Source organism: Cajanus cajan, chromosome 3 (genome assembly GCF_000230855.2).
Source record: "Cajanus cajan strain Asha chromosome 3, NIPB_CcT2T_4, whole genome shotgun sequence".
Lineage (NCBI taxonomy): Eukaryota > Viridiplantae > Streptophyta > Magnoliopsida > Fabales > Fabaceae > Cajanus > Cajanus cajan.
This window is the reverse complement of record NC_138519.1, coordinates 81,472,380-81,489,631: the sequence shown is the minus strand read 5'-3', so window position 1 is coordinate 81,489,631 and position 17,252 is coordinate 81,472,380. Positions and strand designations below refer to the sequence as shown.

The 17,252-nt window shown below is 32.3% G+C and overlaps 2 protein-coding genes and 1 non-coding gene across 5 annotated transcripts; 2 read left to right on the top strand and 1 right to left on the bottom strand.

Annotated features, from left to right (window-relative positions):
• The first annotated feature begins 615 nt into the window (after positions 1-615).
• LOC109798036 (L-ascorbate oxidase homolog) lies at positions 616-2,580 on the top strand. Its single transcript, XM_020358232.3, has 2 exons — positions 616-2,061; positions 2,143-2,580. The coding sequence occupies exons 1-2, from the start codon at positions 713-715 to the stop codon at positions 2,441-2,443; spliced, it is 1,650 nt and encodes a 549-aa protein (XP_020213821.1). The 5' UTR covers positions 616-712; the 3' UTR covers positions 2,444-2,580.
• Positions 2,581-4,135: 1,555 nt separating this feature from the next.
• Positions 4,136-7,310, bottom strand: LOC109805674 (uncharacterized). Of its 3 annotated transcripts, XR_014432707.1 has the most exons (7): positions 6,825-7,310; positions 6,586-6,720; positions 6,356-6,442; positions 6,049-6,090; positions 5,815-5,923; positions 5,025-5,137; positions 4,136-4,554 (listed from the first exon to the last, which is right to left on the bottom strand). It is a non-coding gene; the product is annotated as an uncharacterized LOC109805674 (transcript). The 3 variants fall into 3 exon arrangements; XR_014432708.1 differs by having other exon boundaries at positions 5,025-5,102; positions 6,586-7,310; XR_014432706.1 differs by having other exon boundaries at positions 6,586-7,309.
• Positions 7,311-13,245: 5,935 nt separating this feature from the next.
• Positions 13,246-15,986, top strand: LOC109816440 (retrovirus-related Pol polyprotein from transposon TNT 1-94). The gene is made up of 8 exons (XM_020381497.2): positions 13,246-13,343; positions 13,543-13,711; positions 13,911-14,004; positions 14,106-14,360; positions 14,468-14,858; positions 14,979-15,069; positions 15,224-15,416; positions 15,517-15,986. The coding sequence occupies exons 1-8, from the start codon at positions 13,246-13,248 to the stop codon at positions 15,984-15,986; spliced, it is 1,761 nt and encodes a 586-aa protein (XP_020237086.2).
• The last annotated feature ends 1,266 nt before the right edge of the window (positions 15,987-17,252 follow it).

Here is a 17,252-nt window from a genome sequence, read left to right as displayed (position 1 = left end):
TTTCCTTCCATGATTCACAACCGTGAACTATAATCATTGATTGTTGATACTTAGCAGTCTGGAACCAGAACGACCCGTTCTGAAACCAGAACGACGCGTTCTGGTTGCACTTTTAGTGTGTAAATTTTGCAACTGGAACGGGCCGTTCCGGATGCAAAATTTACACACTAAAAGTGTAACCAGAACGGGCCGTTCTAGTTCCAGGTGTTTTAAAAAAAATTGGCATCCACGTGGCATCCATCTATGCATCTACGTGACATCCACGTGGCCACACAATTAACTCCGTTTAAATAATTTGAACGGAAGTCCCAAATTAAAACTAATTAATTTATTAGGGACCAAATTGAAACCAATTAATTTATTTGGGACCTAATTGAGACCAAAAATAAAAGTAAGACTAAATTGAAACAAATAATTATTATAAAGAATAAAAATAGATTTTTAGCCTTAATATAAATACTCTATAGTTATTTTAGAAAAAGAGAAAGTCAAAGAGTGAAAAAAGGAGAGGTAGAAACTTCCATGAGAAGCGGTGGGACTAACGATAAGTTAGGGAAAGTTTGAACGGTTGAAAAAGGTTGGGGCAATGGTATAAAAGGGAGGGTGAAGGCAGAGGAAGAGCAACTATCTTCTTCCTCTCTTTTTATTGGAAGAAGATAGGAAAGGGTTAATTACTATTTAGGGAAGGATAATAAGAAGAAGAAAAAGGAGAATGGGTGGCAAGGCGATGTTGATGTTGATGCTATGCATGTTGGGTGCTGCATCGGTGCGGGGCGAAGACCCATATGTGTATTACACATGGGACGTGTCGTACGGGACAATTGCTCCACTGGGAGTGCCCCAGCAGGGTATTCTTATCAATGGGCAATTCCCGGGACCAGAAATAAATTGCACGAGCAACAACAACATCGTGGTAAATGTGTTTAACAACCTTGACGAGCCATTGCTTATGACATGGCACGGAATTCAACAGAGGAAGAACTCATGGCAAGAAGGTACACCGGGAACAACATGCCCTATCGCTCCGGGGACAAACTACACGTACCACTTCCAGGTGAAGGACCAGATTGGAAGCTTCTTCTACTATCCTTCAATAGGATTGCACAGGGCAGCGGGTGGTTTCGGTGGCCTTAGAATATTCAGTCGTCTGTTGATTCCCGTCCCATATCCAGATCCCGAGGCTGAGTACTGGGTCTTGATGGGTGACTGGTACAGCAAGAGCCACACCATCCTCAGGAAGTTCTTGGACAGCGGTCGCTCTATTGGCAGGCCAAACGGTGTGATCATCAACGGAAAAACCGCCAAGGGCGATGGCTCTGATGAACCTTCCTACACCATGATCCCTGGCAAGACCTACAAATACAGAATCTGCAACGTTGGTCTCAAGGACGCCCTAAACATTAGAATCCAAGGCCATCCCATGAAGCTTGTCGAGTTGGAAGGCTCCCACGTTGTGCAAAACGTCTACGACTCTCTTGACGTCCACGTTGGGCAATGCTTCACCGTGCTTGTCACTGCCGACCAGCAGCCAAAGGACTATTACATGGTGGCCTCCACTCGCTTCACCAGGTACACTCTAACTGGCAAAGCCATCATCCGCTACACCAACGGCGTGGGCCCTGCCTCTCCGGAGCTCCCTCCCGCCCCCCAAGGCTGGGCCTGGTCTCTCAATCAGTTCCGCTCCTTCCGTTGGAACCTCACCGCCAGCGCTGCCAGGCCTAACCCTCAGGGCTCATACCACTATGGTCAGATCAACATCACTCGCACAATCAAGCTCACCAACTCCGTCAACAGACTCCAGGGTCTCCGTTATGCCCTCAATGGCGTCTCACATGTTGATACTGAAACTCCTCTTAAGCTGGCTGAGTACTATGGTGTTGCTGACCAGGTTTTCAAGTACAACATCATCTCTGATGAGCCCCCCGTGGATCTAAAAGCCATCGTCAACGCACCCAATGTCATCAATGCCACTTACCGTGACTACATCGAGATCATCTTCGAGAACCATGGAAAAACTGTTCAATCATACAATTTGGACGGTTACTCATTCTTTGCAGTCGCGTGAGTATACTTACTTTTTTCATATCCATTAACTTTGTTTTTGTTTTTGTCTATATATAATTCTTTGGTACATGCATGCAGCATTGAGCCAGGCAGGTGGACCCCAGAGAAGAGGAAGAACTATAACCTTTTGGATGCCGTGAGCAGACACACCATTCAAGTGTTCCCCAAGTCTTGGGCCGCCATCATGTTGACGTTCGACAATGCTGGAATGTGGAACTTAAGATCTGAACATGCTGAGAATCGCTACTTGGGGCAACAACTCTACATCAGCGTTTTGTCCCCTGAACGTTCCCTTAGGGACGAGTACAGTCTCCCGGATACCCAACTTCTTTGCGGCATCGTCAAGGATTTGCCTAAGCCGGAGCCATACCATATGTAGATTGCCTCCCTTCCCTTCTATCTAGTTATGCCTTTCGTATGTGATTATAAATCTCATTTCTATGCCATGCGCTGACTGATAGTGATATGTATCAACCCTTTGTTGAATTCAATTCATTAATTTCCTCCTTAATATTACATCATCACTTATTTATTTTTTTTCAAAATCAAATCAGAAAACAATAAATATGTTCACCTTTTTTAAGAAAAACATAGACAACAGGGAAAAATACATAAAATCAATGATGTGATAAAAAAAAAAAAAGCTAAAAACCTAGTTGGTTCTTATAATAATTGTTTGTTTCAATTTAGTCCCACTTTTATTTCACTACAAAAAAAAAGGATTTTAGCGACCACAAAAATCGGTCGCTAAATTACTTAAATCGGTCGCTATTTACTTTAGCGACCGAATTAGTGACCAATTTAAAGTAGTTGCAAAAACCCTGGTCACAAAGTTGTTTAGCGATCGAAATACTGGTGGTCGCTAATTGGTCACTACGATTATGGTCGCCATATTATATGGGGACCAAATTCGACCGAAAAAAGGTCGCTAAATGTGTTATTTATTTTTACATTTTTTAAATAATGATTTTCCTTTCCGTCGCTAAGTCGGTCGCTAACTTTTTAAACTAAAAAATTATTTTTAATTTCGGTCGCTAAATCGGTCGCTAAATTTTATTATTTTAAAAAAATAATTTTCATTTCGATAGCTACTAAGTGTATTTTTTTTATTTTTATTTTAAAAATAATTTCTGATTCGGTCTCTAAATTTTATTATTTTTAAAAATAATTTTCAATTCGACCACTAAATCGGTCGCTAAATTTTATTATAATAAAAAATTAATTTTCTTTTCGGTCGCTAAACATAATTTTATTTTTGAAAAAAATAAAATTAAAAAAAAAAAAAAAAACTGATTTTTTTTTGTCGCTAGGCTTACTTTATTTTTAGACATGATCACTAATTTTATACCTTAAACACTATATATTTTATTTTCATTTTCATTTTGAACTTGTTTAACAATGAAACAATAACACTCGTACCAAAATAAAAATTAAAACAAGTTCCTTTGCTACAAAAAAAAATTGATCCATATTTTACTCCAAACAAAGATAAACGTAAACTAAATTGCAAACCATTAAAAGAAATAATCCTCTAGTATGCAAGATGCACTCTTGAATTTAAAAGAAAAATAAAAAGGACAAGTAAACCACAATATTTTAACATATAAAAAGATGGTGTTTTACTGCATCAAAAACAATATTGATAAGTCTTGGTTTGTCAAGTTACAGATTCTTCCAATTTTAATGGGAAACCTACTCTTCTATATATATCCTCTCACAGATGACTAAATTAATAGCCTTAATTTTCATCTCCAGCATGATTGAATATCAGATTTCAAATATAGCCTCATATGAAAGCAAAGCATGAAACATAATCAATTTAACAATAACTAATTCTAAAATGCAAGTCAAAACCCAACACATTCATCCAGATTTATTTCAATATAAAGGATAACTGCCACCAATCATATACAAATACATGGACATATATGACCTTAAGCGTTACATGAGCACTCAACGCTTTAAACAACTTGGTAACAAAATGAGTAATTAAACATAGAACCAAATGAATCCAAAACGAATAACTAGTACAAAAATCAGCATGGTCATTAAAATCAGCATGCCACGCAAGTACAAAAAGAAGTAAATATTTTCATCAGATGTAAAATTTTAGATCCCAGCTTGCATCAATACCATGGTCATTAAAATTGTAATTAAGATTTCTATGGCAATCAATACATTTTGGTTTCACTATGCAAAGCAATAAACCAAGAGCTATCATTAATTAATAAAATAAATATTTAAATATAACCCAAGGGAAAATTATCAAATTAAGATTGAGTCACCCAAGACAAATAAGAAGGAAGTATAGCTTGGGCCATGAATATCACCATCATCCTCCAATGGCTGCCTACGAATATCACCATCATCCTCCCTGAGTTCAACCCGTATAAACAAATTCCTTTTCCTACGGATCCCTGAAACTTACGCCCCTCTCTACGCGCCAATCATCAGTGTCAGGTTTTTCAGGCATTTTAGCAACACTTTTTCCTGGAACAACGCAAAGATACAACAAAATTCAAAATCACAGATTCACAAGAGCATGATCAAATTCCAAAATTTATTTGAAACAAAAAATAAACGATACTCAGGATCAAATGAATCTCAATCTGTTAACTCCATTACAAAGCTGGAAAAGGGTAATGAAGTTTTGACTAAATTACATGCAATAAAAATGAGTCTATAAGTAAAATGAAACGAATTTAAACACTTACCCTCCACTCAAATCCCAAAAAGACTTGAACAACGTAGTTGCCATACTGATCTTGAGTTAACATGCTAATAAACTACCTAAGACAAATATGAAAAAGGCTGCTAGTAATTTCTATCCTGCTATTCCAATTTCTGTGAGGATTTCTTTTTTAAAGCAGCTATTCAATTTATATGATTGCATAAACATTTCAACAGTTCTATTTCAAGAAACCCATAAACCAAAATTCATGATTGTCTACCGAGATCACCTGGATGTACTTTTCAGCAGGATTGGTCGTGTTTGATGAAGGATTCACTGATTTTAGCTCGTGTAATGGAATGACTACCTGATGCATAAACCAAAGCATTCATTAACTGCCATCTGCACAAACCAAAGCATTCATTAAAATGCACAGCATAACAACTTAATAAAATTTTTACTTTCAGTATTAAACACCAAAAAAATTCAATCAATAATAGCACATATTAACTGCCACATATAATGATTGAATTAAAAATATAAATTACATATTAGAAGAAAAGAATAAAAAATCCCTGGAGCAAATTATAAGAATATAACATGTTTGGTTGGATCTTTCAGTTCTAGGTACAACAATAACCATGCACCCAGTGATCAGACATTGCGCCAAGGACAGATCCTTGATAAATAAGAATACAGTAGTCCTCGTAACATTAGATAAATAAGAATTAATAATGTGTTAATCAACCAAACTAAGTACGTTGGGTTTACACATATACAATAACCTCCCTGTATCCAATATCCTCTAAACAAAACTGATCGCTTCCATCAAAATGCACATATTAACATTAGTACCAAACTAAACATCTCCAATCAAATAAATTCAAAGTGCCCGCTTGCAACAAAATCAGATAGCCCAAAATCAATGACTTTCATCACAGAATCCTCATCTTTTGAGACAAAAAGAAAATTCTGCAAAGCAAAAGATATTAGAGGTAACTATGCAAACATAAAATAGCTTATTCATTGAAAGGCACAACCAAATTATTCTAAGTTGCTCAAATTTCACAATCTCTTACCTCTGGTTTTAAATCACGATGAACAACTCCTTGAAGATGACAAAATGCAACTACATCTAGAATTTGTACAAGAATAGCTTTCGCGTCATCCTCTGGATATCTTCCACCTCTTTAACAAATAAGATCAAAACATTTCAATTATAATCATGTGATCAAAATCAAACTTCTGTAAAGAAAGTATGGAGAGACAAAAACTACGAATGGTACAAATGAAAAATAGCCTTTCAAATTTACCTATCTAGAATTCTGTCAAGTAATTCTCCGCCCTCGCACAACCTGATAAGAACAAAAAAAATATATCCCATTAATTTAGAATAAATATCCAATTATAAAAAATTCTATTATACTGAATACATTTTAAAAAAAATGTATGCATAATGATGTTCAGAAATATGATAAGTGGGAATTCCCAACTTCAACATAAGCACTGCAATACTGATTCAAAATCTCAAGCCGAAAAACATTATGATTATTAGAATATAGAAATTAACTACACTTCAGCAAAGCCACTATCTAGAAATTACTATGGCAGAATCAATACCTTCAGAAATTGAAAATCAACATATATTGAATTTCCGGCCAAGAGAGGTGTGTATGCACTAACATGTCTCTTAACAAATTCAATAACCTGAAATTTCATAGATCGTAAAAGATAATAAATGAATAAAACAAAGGGAAAGAGATTCATTCACTATATTCCAGAAAAGACCCAACAAGCAAATGTGAGATATAATAGATATATTTATGCATGGGAGTTGGAACCGAAGAAACCTGATTTTGGAATGGGTCGAAAACGGTGGAGAAGAGATTGAGCATCCCAGCGTGCACCATCACAGGCTCATGGCCTTCCTTGTCACCGAGACTATCCAACGCCACCAACTTCGTTGTCGTGCCAGGTAATCATTTCTTACCACAGCCGTAGATTCCCACATACAAGTCACACCAAATTCACAAAATACAAAAAATTAAAATTAAAAATTAAAATAAAATTAAGAGGGTTAGGGTTTTACCCTAACAATCAGAAGCTTCTCCTCTTCACAAATGGGGGACGCCAGGAGACCCTCACCAGTCCCCATCTCCACCTTGGACAAAGCCCAACGCTCTGACCCCAGGCCCTTCATCTTCGTCTTTAAGGACGACTTCCTCGCCATGGTCCACCGCGACGAGCTCCTCGAGTACGCGCTCGTCTACGGCAACTACAAGGGCGTCCCCAAGCTGCAGATTCGCGAGGCGCTCGCCAAGGGCTGCGACGCCATGCTCCGGGTCGACATCCAAGGCGCCGCCACGCTCCGCAAGGCCCTCGACAAGTCCGCCGGAATCTTCGTGAGGCACACCAGGCCGTTGTACCCATAGATGTTCATCGCGTAGGATCCGCAGATCCCCTTGAGGCACGAGGGCCCGTGAGCGCCGGAACGTGAGGAGGCCCAGCATGAACGCCGTCGAGGAGGGGACCCTCTGCGGTGTTCTGTTGCGGTGTGTTGTGTTATTAGGGTTTAGGGGAACTTGGGGGGTTTATGTCCAAAAAAATTCAATTTAAAATTAATTTTTTTTGAAAAATTAGATAATACTTTTTAAATTAGTTAAGAAACAACATATGGAAATCGAATTATCATATTCTTACATATACTTATTTATATGTGAGTAAAAATACAAATTTTAAAAATTAAGAAAATTAATGAAGTGTATAAATTTTAGATTTTATATCAAATATTCTTAATCATATTTATTTCAAATAGAGTTTTTTTTATTAAAAGAATCAAATAAAATTTATTTAATTAGATTTTCCTATATTTTAGTAAAAAAAAATTAAGTATTTTTCTTTTTATCTATTTGTATGTTTAAAGGGAATAAATAATTATATATAGTAATCCAATATTAAATCAAAAGATAATAAAAATTATAACTAAAATCATAATAAATATTATGATATTAAATTTAGTATATATTAAAATTAATTACATATTTGTATTTAAAAAATTGTTACAGATTTTAGATATATATTTTAAAGTTTTTATTTTATTAAATTAATTAAAAATTAATTATATTTTATCACTTTTTAATAAAGTAAGTGAATGATAATTAAATATTATAATTATTTTACAATAATTTAAAATAAAAAGATAATAAAATATGTTAACTTATGTTTCAAATAAAATGCTTTAAAATATTATAATCAAAAGAAATCCAATATTAAATCAAAAGATTATAAAAATTATAACTAAAATCATAATAAATATTTTAATATTAAATTTATTATATCTTAAAATTAATTAAATATTTGTATCAAATAAATTGATACAAATTTTAGATTTTATTTACAATGTTTTATAATCAAAAGAAATCCAATATTAAATCAAAAGATTATAAAAAATTATAACTAAAATCATAATAAATATTCTGATACTAGATTTTTAAAATATATTTTAATTAAAAATATATTTTTGGTGAATATGATGGTTAAAAGTATTTTTTATAAATAATAGAATCATGTCTCCTTAAAGAAGTAATATCTACCTCAAAGTAGTACGAGCATAATTGAAAATAGATGGTATAACTTATTCTAAATAATTGATCTCATGTGTTATTAGTGTATATATTTATTTTATCAATTTTTTATTGATCTCATTTTTTATTTTATAATTTTTATTTATTAAACTAATGAAACATTAATTATATTTTATCAATTTTATATTTATTTGATAAATTTTTATTAATCCTTATATAAGTCAATTATTTTTAATTTGATCGAACTAGCATGTTTATATCAATTGAACTAGATGTTTAAGTCAATTTTGAAAATAATAATTAAAATAAAATAAGATTTATGAAAAGAAGTTTATTTACCTTAACAAAATTGGAAAGAACAATAAATTATGTATTTTCCTATTATCTAATAATATAATAAAACATTAAGCATGATAAAAGAGAAATAAATTTCTCAAGAGAAAAAAAAATAAATTTTCTAGATAAACTATTATTTAAATTAGTCTAATTTTTTTTAAAAAAAGATTCAATTAAAAAGATTATTATTTAATTTTCTTTTATAGCATTATGTTTCTCATTTTTTAATACATCATGATATATTAATTGTCCATTTTAAATTATATATTTTTTATTATTTTTAAAAAAAATAATTTTATTGGGAGGATAATGATTTTTATTTCTTATCATTAATATTTTTATCATTATAAAAATAATATTATATATTTTTATATTTGTTTTCAATTAAAAGAAAAATATTTTTGAATTTTTTAAAAAATTTCTATTTAGCGACCGATTTTAATTTGGTCGCTAAAGTTATTATAAATAATAATATTTTTATTTTTTTAGCGACCGATTTTAATTCGGTTGCTAAAGTTATTATAAATAATATTTTTCTTTATTTTTTTAGCGACCGATTTTAATTTGGTCGCTAAAATTATTATAAATAATAATATTTTTTATTTTTTTAGCGAACAAATTAAAATCGGTCGCTAAAAAATAAAAAATATTATTATTTATAATAATTTTAGCGAACAAATTAAAATCGGTCACTAAAGTTATTATAAATAATAATATTTTTTTATTTTTTTAGCGACCGATTTTAATTTGATCGCTAAAATTATTATAAATAATAATTTTATTATTATTTTAGCGACCAAATTAAAATCGGGCGCTAAAGTTATTATAAATAATAATATTTTTTTTATTTTTTAGCGACTGATTTTAATTTGGTCGCTAAAATTATTATAAATAATATTTTTTTATTTTTTAGCGACCGATTTATAATTTGGTCGCTAAAATTATTATAAATAATAATATTTTATTCTTTTAGCGACCGAAACCGTTCCGTCGCTATTTTAACCAATAATTATTATTTTAGCGACCAATTTAGCGACCGTTTATTGGCCACTAAAAAATCGGTCGCTAAATAAAATTTGCAACTAAATTAGATTCGGTCGCTAATTATGTCGCTATTAGCGACGGAAAAAAATCGGTCGCTAATTTCGGTGGCTAAATTGGCTTTTTTTTGTAGTGTTTTTTGTTTCAATTTGGTCCCTAATAAATTAATTGGTTGCAATGTCGGACTTCCGTCCAAATTATTTAGACGGAGTTAACTGTTGGCCACGTGGAAGCTACGTAGATGTCACGTGGATGTGAAATTTTTGTCATGCACCTAGAACTAGAACAACCCGTTTTGAAACCGGAATGACCCGTTCTGGTTTCATTCTTGGTGTGTTAATTTTGCATCCGGAACAGGACGTTCCGGATGCAAAATTAACACAAGAGTGAAACCAGAACGGGACGTTCTGGTTTCATAACGGGCCATTCTAGTTTCAGAACGGGACGTTCTGGTTCCAGAATGCCCAGAAATTTTACCTCGTGAGGATAATACTTATTCATATATTTGTAATATTAAAAGTTTTATATATAATTTTTAAAAGTATAAATATATATTATAGTTATTTTTTACAAGTTTTTATATCTACAATTATGATTAAGGATGAAAATAAACTAGGTCAAATTATGTTATATTATAATTTAATAGATTCAAACCTAATTTTTGTTAAAAATATATGTTATAAGTATTATATATTTATCTGGTCATAGACATTTTTTAAAATGTTTGATTACATAACAATCTTAAAAACTTACTTAATAATAATTTAACACTAATAAAAACATATAAATAAATATGTTAAATCTTATAAAAATTAAGTTTAATTTATTTATCATATAAAGATGTATTTAATATGTGATATAAATTTTTACAATTTTAATTTTTTTATCAACATAAACAATAAATAGAAAGTACAAAAGTTTGATAAATATCAGATAAATGAATAACTCCTCGAAATTTATATTCTATACATACGATAGTTTATATCTATCTATATATATATATTATAATATAATTTTTATTTTTAAAAATATATTATTTTTTAGATAAAAAAATTGTGTATGTGTAAATAATTTGCTTTCAATTTTTGAACTACACTGGTGCACTATGTTGGTTGGCATTCTGGAATAGCCCGTTCTGATTCCAGAATGACCTGTTTTGGAAGACAGAATGTCCCGTTCTAGTTTTAAAACGGTCCGTTCTTCTGCACGCATTGGTGTTAAATAATGCATCCGGAACGGCCCGTTCCGGATGCAAAATTTACACACCATGAGTGAAACCAGAACGGGCCGTTTCGATTTCAGAACGGGTCGTTCTAGTTCCAGATGCATGACAAAATTTGACATCCACGTGACATCTACGTAGCTTCCACGTGGCATCCACGTGACTAACAGTTAACTCTGTTTAAATAATTTGGACGGAAGTCCGACATTGCAACTAATTAATTTATTAGGGACCAAATTGAGACCAAAAATAAAATTGTGATTAAATTGAAACAAATAATTATTATAAGGAACCAAAATAGATTTTTAGAAAAGAAAAAAAAAAAAAAAAAAGTTGTCATGCCCGCGGAGTTATGAACAGAATTTGCCAGCTACATACTTTGCCTTTCCATGGGCAGCAAAGACTTGAACGAGACCACATAGATCTCTGAGCCGTACACTGATATAAAATATTTGATAATAATTAAAATTTACTCTTAAAAATCGCATAGAAAACTCAATTATGAATATAATCTTAATAAAGACGAATATAAGTAGTATATATTAGTAATAGTTACACGAATCCCACTATAGAATAAAAAGAATTAAATATGTTTTTAATTTTTTAAATTTAGAAAAATTTATTTTTATTTTTCAAATTTAAAACTTTTACTTTTAACAAATTTGTTGAATGAAGCGTTTATTAATGGACCAAAAAATTATAACAACCGTTAAACAGGGTACAATTCTTTCTAGCTACGATAAACCGGAACTTAATCCGTATCCATAAAAATATGTATATATGAGTACGACTACTGTAACTTAATTTGTATCCATAAAAATATGTAAATATAAGTACGTAATTATTTGGTTGTTTCGAAAGTTTTTATGGATGGATATTATATACTATATGATAACATTTTTTTCTTCGATGAATTTTTTTCGATATATAATTTTCTACTATCCAATAAAATAAATCAAATTCTTTTTTAGGTGTATATAAATGAGAGTATGAAAATAAATGATGTGAAAAATTTATTCTTCAATTATATTTGGCTACAAAATGAAGGTTTTGTTGATATTTTATGTTTTGTAACTCTGTTTTAATTGACTAATAAGTATTGTTTTACTGCTATAATGATTATAATTTTTGAATTATTTCTCTTTATGATGAATTATGTAATTGTTATCTTTAAAAGGACTCCTCCTATTTTGAATAAAATAACCACCTTTTCATATTCTCTTTTCTCATTTTATTATCAGTGGTATCAAGAGCTAGGTTAAGAGAAAGGCAGTAGTCCAAGAGTGTAAAAAAAAAAAAAAAAAAGAGAAGAGAACAATTATCCCACCAATGACTTCTGAAAATTTTGTGCAGCCAGCCATTCCACGTTTTGATGGTCACTACGACCATTGGAGCATGCTGATAAAGAATCTCTTGAGATCCAAGGAGTTCTGGTAGGTTGTTGCAGATGGTGTGGCAACACCAGGGGATGGTGCAACTCTTACAGATGCCCAACAAAAGGAGCTTGATGTGATGAAATTGAAAGACTTGAAATCCAAGAATTATTTGTTTCAAGCCATTGATTGATCTATCCTTGAAACTATTCTTTATAAAGATACTTCCAAGGATATTTGGGATTCAATGAAAAAAAATATCAAGGCTCCTCGAGAGTTAAACGTGCTCAACACCAAGCTTTGAGAAGAGACTTTGAAGTCCTTCAAATGAAGGATGGTGAGTCTGTAACTGACTATTATTCAAGGACCATGGGTATTGCTAACAATATGCGATTTCATGGTGAAAAAAAGAATGATATAGCCATTGTTGAAAAAATCTCACGCTCATTAACACCAAAGTTTGATTATGTGGTGTGCTCAATTGAAGAGTCAAATGATATTGATGATCTCTCCCTAGATGAGCTTCAAAGTTCTTTGTTGGTCCATGAACAAAAGATGAACAGAAGTTCAACAATGGAGGAACAAACATTGAAGGCTTCTACCAATACTCCTTCATACAACTCTAGAGGAAGGGGTAGAGGTGGAGGTAGAGGACGAGGGCGTGGAGGTCGTGGAAATAGAGATTTCAACAAGAACTCTAGAGGCAACAATGACCAATTTCAAGGCAACGATAGAGGGAGAGATCATAACAAATCAAAGGTAGAATGCTTTAGATGTCATAAATTTGGTCATTATGCTTCTGAATGTTATACTAGACTGCCTAATCTTAAAGAAAAGGGTGAAAGTTCAAATTTTATCGAGGAGAAAGAAGTAGAAACCCTGTTGATGGCAGTTGAAGATGCAAAAGACAACGAGGCATAAATTTGGTATGTTGATATTGGTTGTAGTAATCACATGAGTGGAAGTAAGTCCTCTTTCTCATATTTAAATGAAAATTTTCATTCTACCGTGAGCTTTGGTGATTGCTCTATTGTGAAAGTGATGGGAAAAAGGTGATATAAAAATAAAAACCAAGAATGGTTTTATATAAACAATTTTTAAAGTGCTTAATATCCCTGACTTGAAAAGCAACTTGTTAAGTGCTGGTCAATTACAAGAAAAAGGTTATGAAATTTTTATTAGCAAAGGTTCTTGTGAAATTATTGATCCTATTTGATGTGCTATTGCAGTTGTAAACATGAATTCAAACAGGTTATTCCCGTTGAAAATTGAAAGCATTCAATCTGGTTTGTTGGCTAAAACTACTGATTCTGCTTGGTTGTGGCATTATCGTTATGGCCATTTGAGATTTAGTGGACTGAATACCCTTGAACAAAAAGACATGGTGACAGGCCTTCCACAAATTGTTGTTGCTTCTCATGTATGTGAAGAATGTGTTGTTAGCAAACAACATTGTTTTCAATTCCCTAATGGAAAATCATGGAGAGCAAAGAATGTTTTTGGAATTGGTCCATTCTGATATTTGCGGTCCAATAAATCCTTCTTCTAATGGAGGTAAAAATTACTTAATTACTTTCACTGATGATTTTTCTAGAAAAACTTGGGTCTATTTTTTGCAGGAAAAATCTGAAGCTCTCTCTTCATTCAAAAGCTTCAAAGCTCGAGTTGAAACTGAATCGGGAAAGATTATTAAGTCTCTTCAAACAGACCATGGTGGAGAGTATTGTTTAGATGAATTTTCTATTTTTTGTGAAAAACACGAATATGGAAGGAGTTAACAACAACATATACATCACACAAAAATGGTGTCTTAGAGAGGAAAAATAGAACCATTCTCAACATGGTATGGAGCCTCTTGACTAAGAGTGGTGTTTCAAAAGATTTTTGGCCTGAAGTTGTTAACTGGAGCGTGCACATTCTAAATAGAAGTCCCACATTTGCTGTGAAGAATATGACACCAGAGGAGGCATGGAGCGGGAGAAAACCAATTGTGGACCATTTCAGGATTTTTGGGTGCATTGCTTATGCTCATATTCCTGACAAGAAAAGATCAAAGCTTGATGACAAAGGTGAAAATGTATCTTTCTTGGTGTTAGTGATCAATCAAAAGCATATAAATTGTATAATCCTATCACTAAAAAGATCATTATTAGTTGTGATGTTGTTTTCAATGAAGAAAGATTTTGGGAAAATAACATAGATGAAATAAAGCAAATACTTGCAAACTTTGCTGGAGATAATGAAGATGAAGAGTCACATCCAATGGAGCTAGAAGAACAACAAATTCCAACAGTCACGTCTGAAGTAGAGAGACCTCAACGTGCAAGGAGAAGGCCTACATGGATGTCTGATTTTGAGGTAACGAGTATTGAAGACCCTATTACTCATTTTGCTTTGTTTTTAGAAAGTGACCCAACAACCTTTGAAAGTGCTGTTAAAGAAAAAAAATGGAGAATAGCGATGGATGATGAAATTGATTCCATTGAAAGAAATGATACTTGGGAGCTGTGTGATCTTCCAAATGAGCACAATACCATAGGAGTGAAATGGGTTTTCAAAACAAAATTGTAAGAAAATGGTGAAGTGGATAAGTATAAGGCACGTTTGGTGGCTAAAGGCTACAAGCAACAATATGGGGTTGATTACACTGAATTTTTTTCACCAGTTGCAAGGAATGACACAATCAGGTTGGTAGTTGCATTAGCAGCACAAAATGCTTGGCCTATTTTTCAACTAGATGTAAAATCAACATTTTTACATGGTTACTTGGAGGAACAGGTATTTATTGATCAACACCCTGGCTATGTGAAAATAGGAAATGAAAACAAAGTTTACAAACTAAAAAAGGCTCTTTATGGACTAAAACAAGCCCCTCGAGCTTGGTATAGTCGCATTGAGTCTTATTTCATATATAAAAGCTGATTTTACAAAGTGTCCTTATGAGCATTCATTGTTTGTTAAATCTGGAGAAAAAGGAAAATTGCTTCTAGCATGCTTGTACGTTGATGATCTTATGTTTACTGGAAATTGTACTGTCATGTTTGATGAATTCAAGAAGTCTATGATGAATGAATTTGAAATGACTGATCTTGGCAAGATGCACTACTTTTCTTGGCATAGAAATAGTGCAATCAGAAAGTGGAATTTTTCTTTCTCAAAAGAAATATGTGGGAGAAATTCTAAAAAGATTTCATATGCATGATTGCAATTCTACAAACACTCCAGTTGAGTGTGGTTTTAAGTTATGCAAATATCAAGAAAGGAAAAAAATAAACAGTACACTTTACAAACAGATTGTGGGCAGCTTAATGTATCTAACTGCAACTAGACCAGATATAATGTATTCTATAAGTTTGATTAGCAAGTACATGGAGAATCCTACAGAAATGCATTTACTTGCTGCTAAAAGAATCCTTCCTTACTTGCATGGAACAAGAGAGTTTGGAATATTTTACAAGAAAGGTGAAAAGTCCAATCTATTGAGGTTCACTGATAGTGATTATGCAGGAGATCAAGATGATAGAAAGAGTGTTTCGGGGTGTGTTTTCATGCTTGGTACAGGCGTTGTCTCTTTGTTCTCTAAAAAACAACCTATTGTTACTTTATCAAGCACAGATGTAGAATTTGTTGCAACAACTGCTTGTGCTTGTCAAGTCATATGGCTAAGGAGAATCTTTGAAGAGTTGAAATTCTAGCAACATGGCGCTACTAAGATATTTTGTGACAATAATTCAGCAATCAAACTTTTAAAGAATCTAGTACTATATGGAAGAAGCAAACACATTGATGTCAAGATTTATTTTCTAAGAGATCTGAGCAATGATGGAACCATTAAATTGATTTATTGTCGGAGTGAAGATCAAGTTGTTGATATTTTCACCAAAGCACTCAAGAAAGAGTCATTCATGAAGCATAGAAGGTTTCTTGGAGTCTGCACGCTAAGGGATGGTCTGTTGATATTTTATGTTTTGTAACTCTGTTTTAATTGGCTAATAAGTATTGATTTATTGCAATGACGGTTACAATTTTTGAATTATTTCTCTTTATGATGAATTGTGTAATTGTTACCTTAAAAAAGGCTCCTCCTATTTTGAATAAAATAACCATTTTTTCATATTCTCTTTTCTGGTTTTATTATCAGGTTTTAATTTATTTAGTGAAAATTCTCTTGGCCTGTAATGTATAGTATGGCAGAATTTTCACTAGAGGTCAATTAGACACACCCGTAAAATAAACATGAAAAATGGGATGTAAAAATTACTCGGATGTATAATAAAACACTATTACTTCAGTTCATATTTTATAAACATGTCTTGACGTCCTCTCCACTATAATTTCATAATATATTGAAACGTGTATTTAATTCACACGTCATTTAAATGTCATTGAATGTTATTTATATGTTAATATCACATCTAAGTCCTTATGACTTATTAATAACTCTTTTAATTTTGTTTTTACTTTTTTTATTCAAATATTTTTTATTGTTCTTTCTAAATTCAAATAATCTTTTTTAAAAAATTAGAGCATAATTTTTTAAAAGATTAATTAAATAAAAATTATTGAGATTCTTAATTTTAACTAAAAACATAGAATAAAAAAAATAATATATATATATATATATATTAATAACCATACTTATACCTATATGAGTGTGTAATTAATTGGACTTGTACCGTATATGAATGTGTATAAATATTATTTTTTAGTATTTGTTTATTTTTATAAAACTCTTTAATTACTTCATTATTATAATATATATCTCTGTGTGTCTGTGTCTGTGTGTGTGTCTCTGTGTGTGTGTGTGTGTGTGTGTGTGTGTGTGTGTGTGTGTGTGTGTGTGTGTGTGTGTGTGTGTGTGTGTGTGTGTGTGTGTGTGTGTGTGTGTGTGTGTGTGTGTGTGTGTGTGTGTGTGTGTGTGTGTGTGTGTGTGTGTGTGTGTGTGTGTGTGTGTGTGTGTG

Excerpts from the sequence above, each read along its gene's own strand:
- LOC109798036 (XM_020358232.3), top strand. The coding sequence starts at position 713 with ATGGGTGGCAAGGCGATGTTGATGTTGATGCTATGCATGTTGGGTGCT. Across the intron at positions 2,062-2,142 it reads TACTCATTCTTTGCAGTCGC|CATTGAGCCAGGCAGGTGGA; the intron begins GTGAGTATACTT and ends ACATGCATGCAG.
- LOC109816440 (XM_020381497.2), top strand. The coding sequence starts at position 13,246 with ATGAGTGGAAGTAAGTCCTCTTTCTCATATTTAAATGAAAATTTTCAT. Across the intron at positions 13,712-13,910 it reads AAATTGTTGTTGCTTCTCAT|GAAAAATCTGAAGCTCTCTC; the intron begins GTATGTGAAGAA and ends TATTTTTTGCAG. Across the intron at positions 15,070-15,223 it reads ATGGTTACTTGGAGGAACAG|TGTCCTTATGAGCATTCATT; the intron begins GTATTTATTGAT and ends GATTTTACAAAG.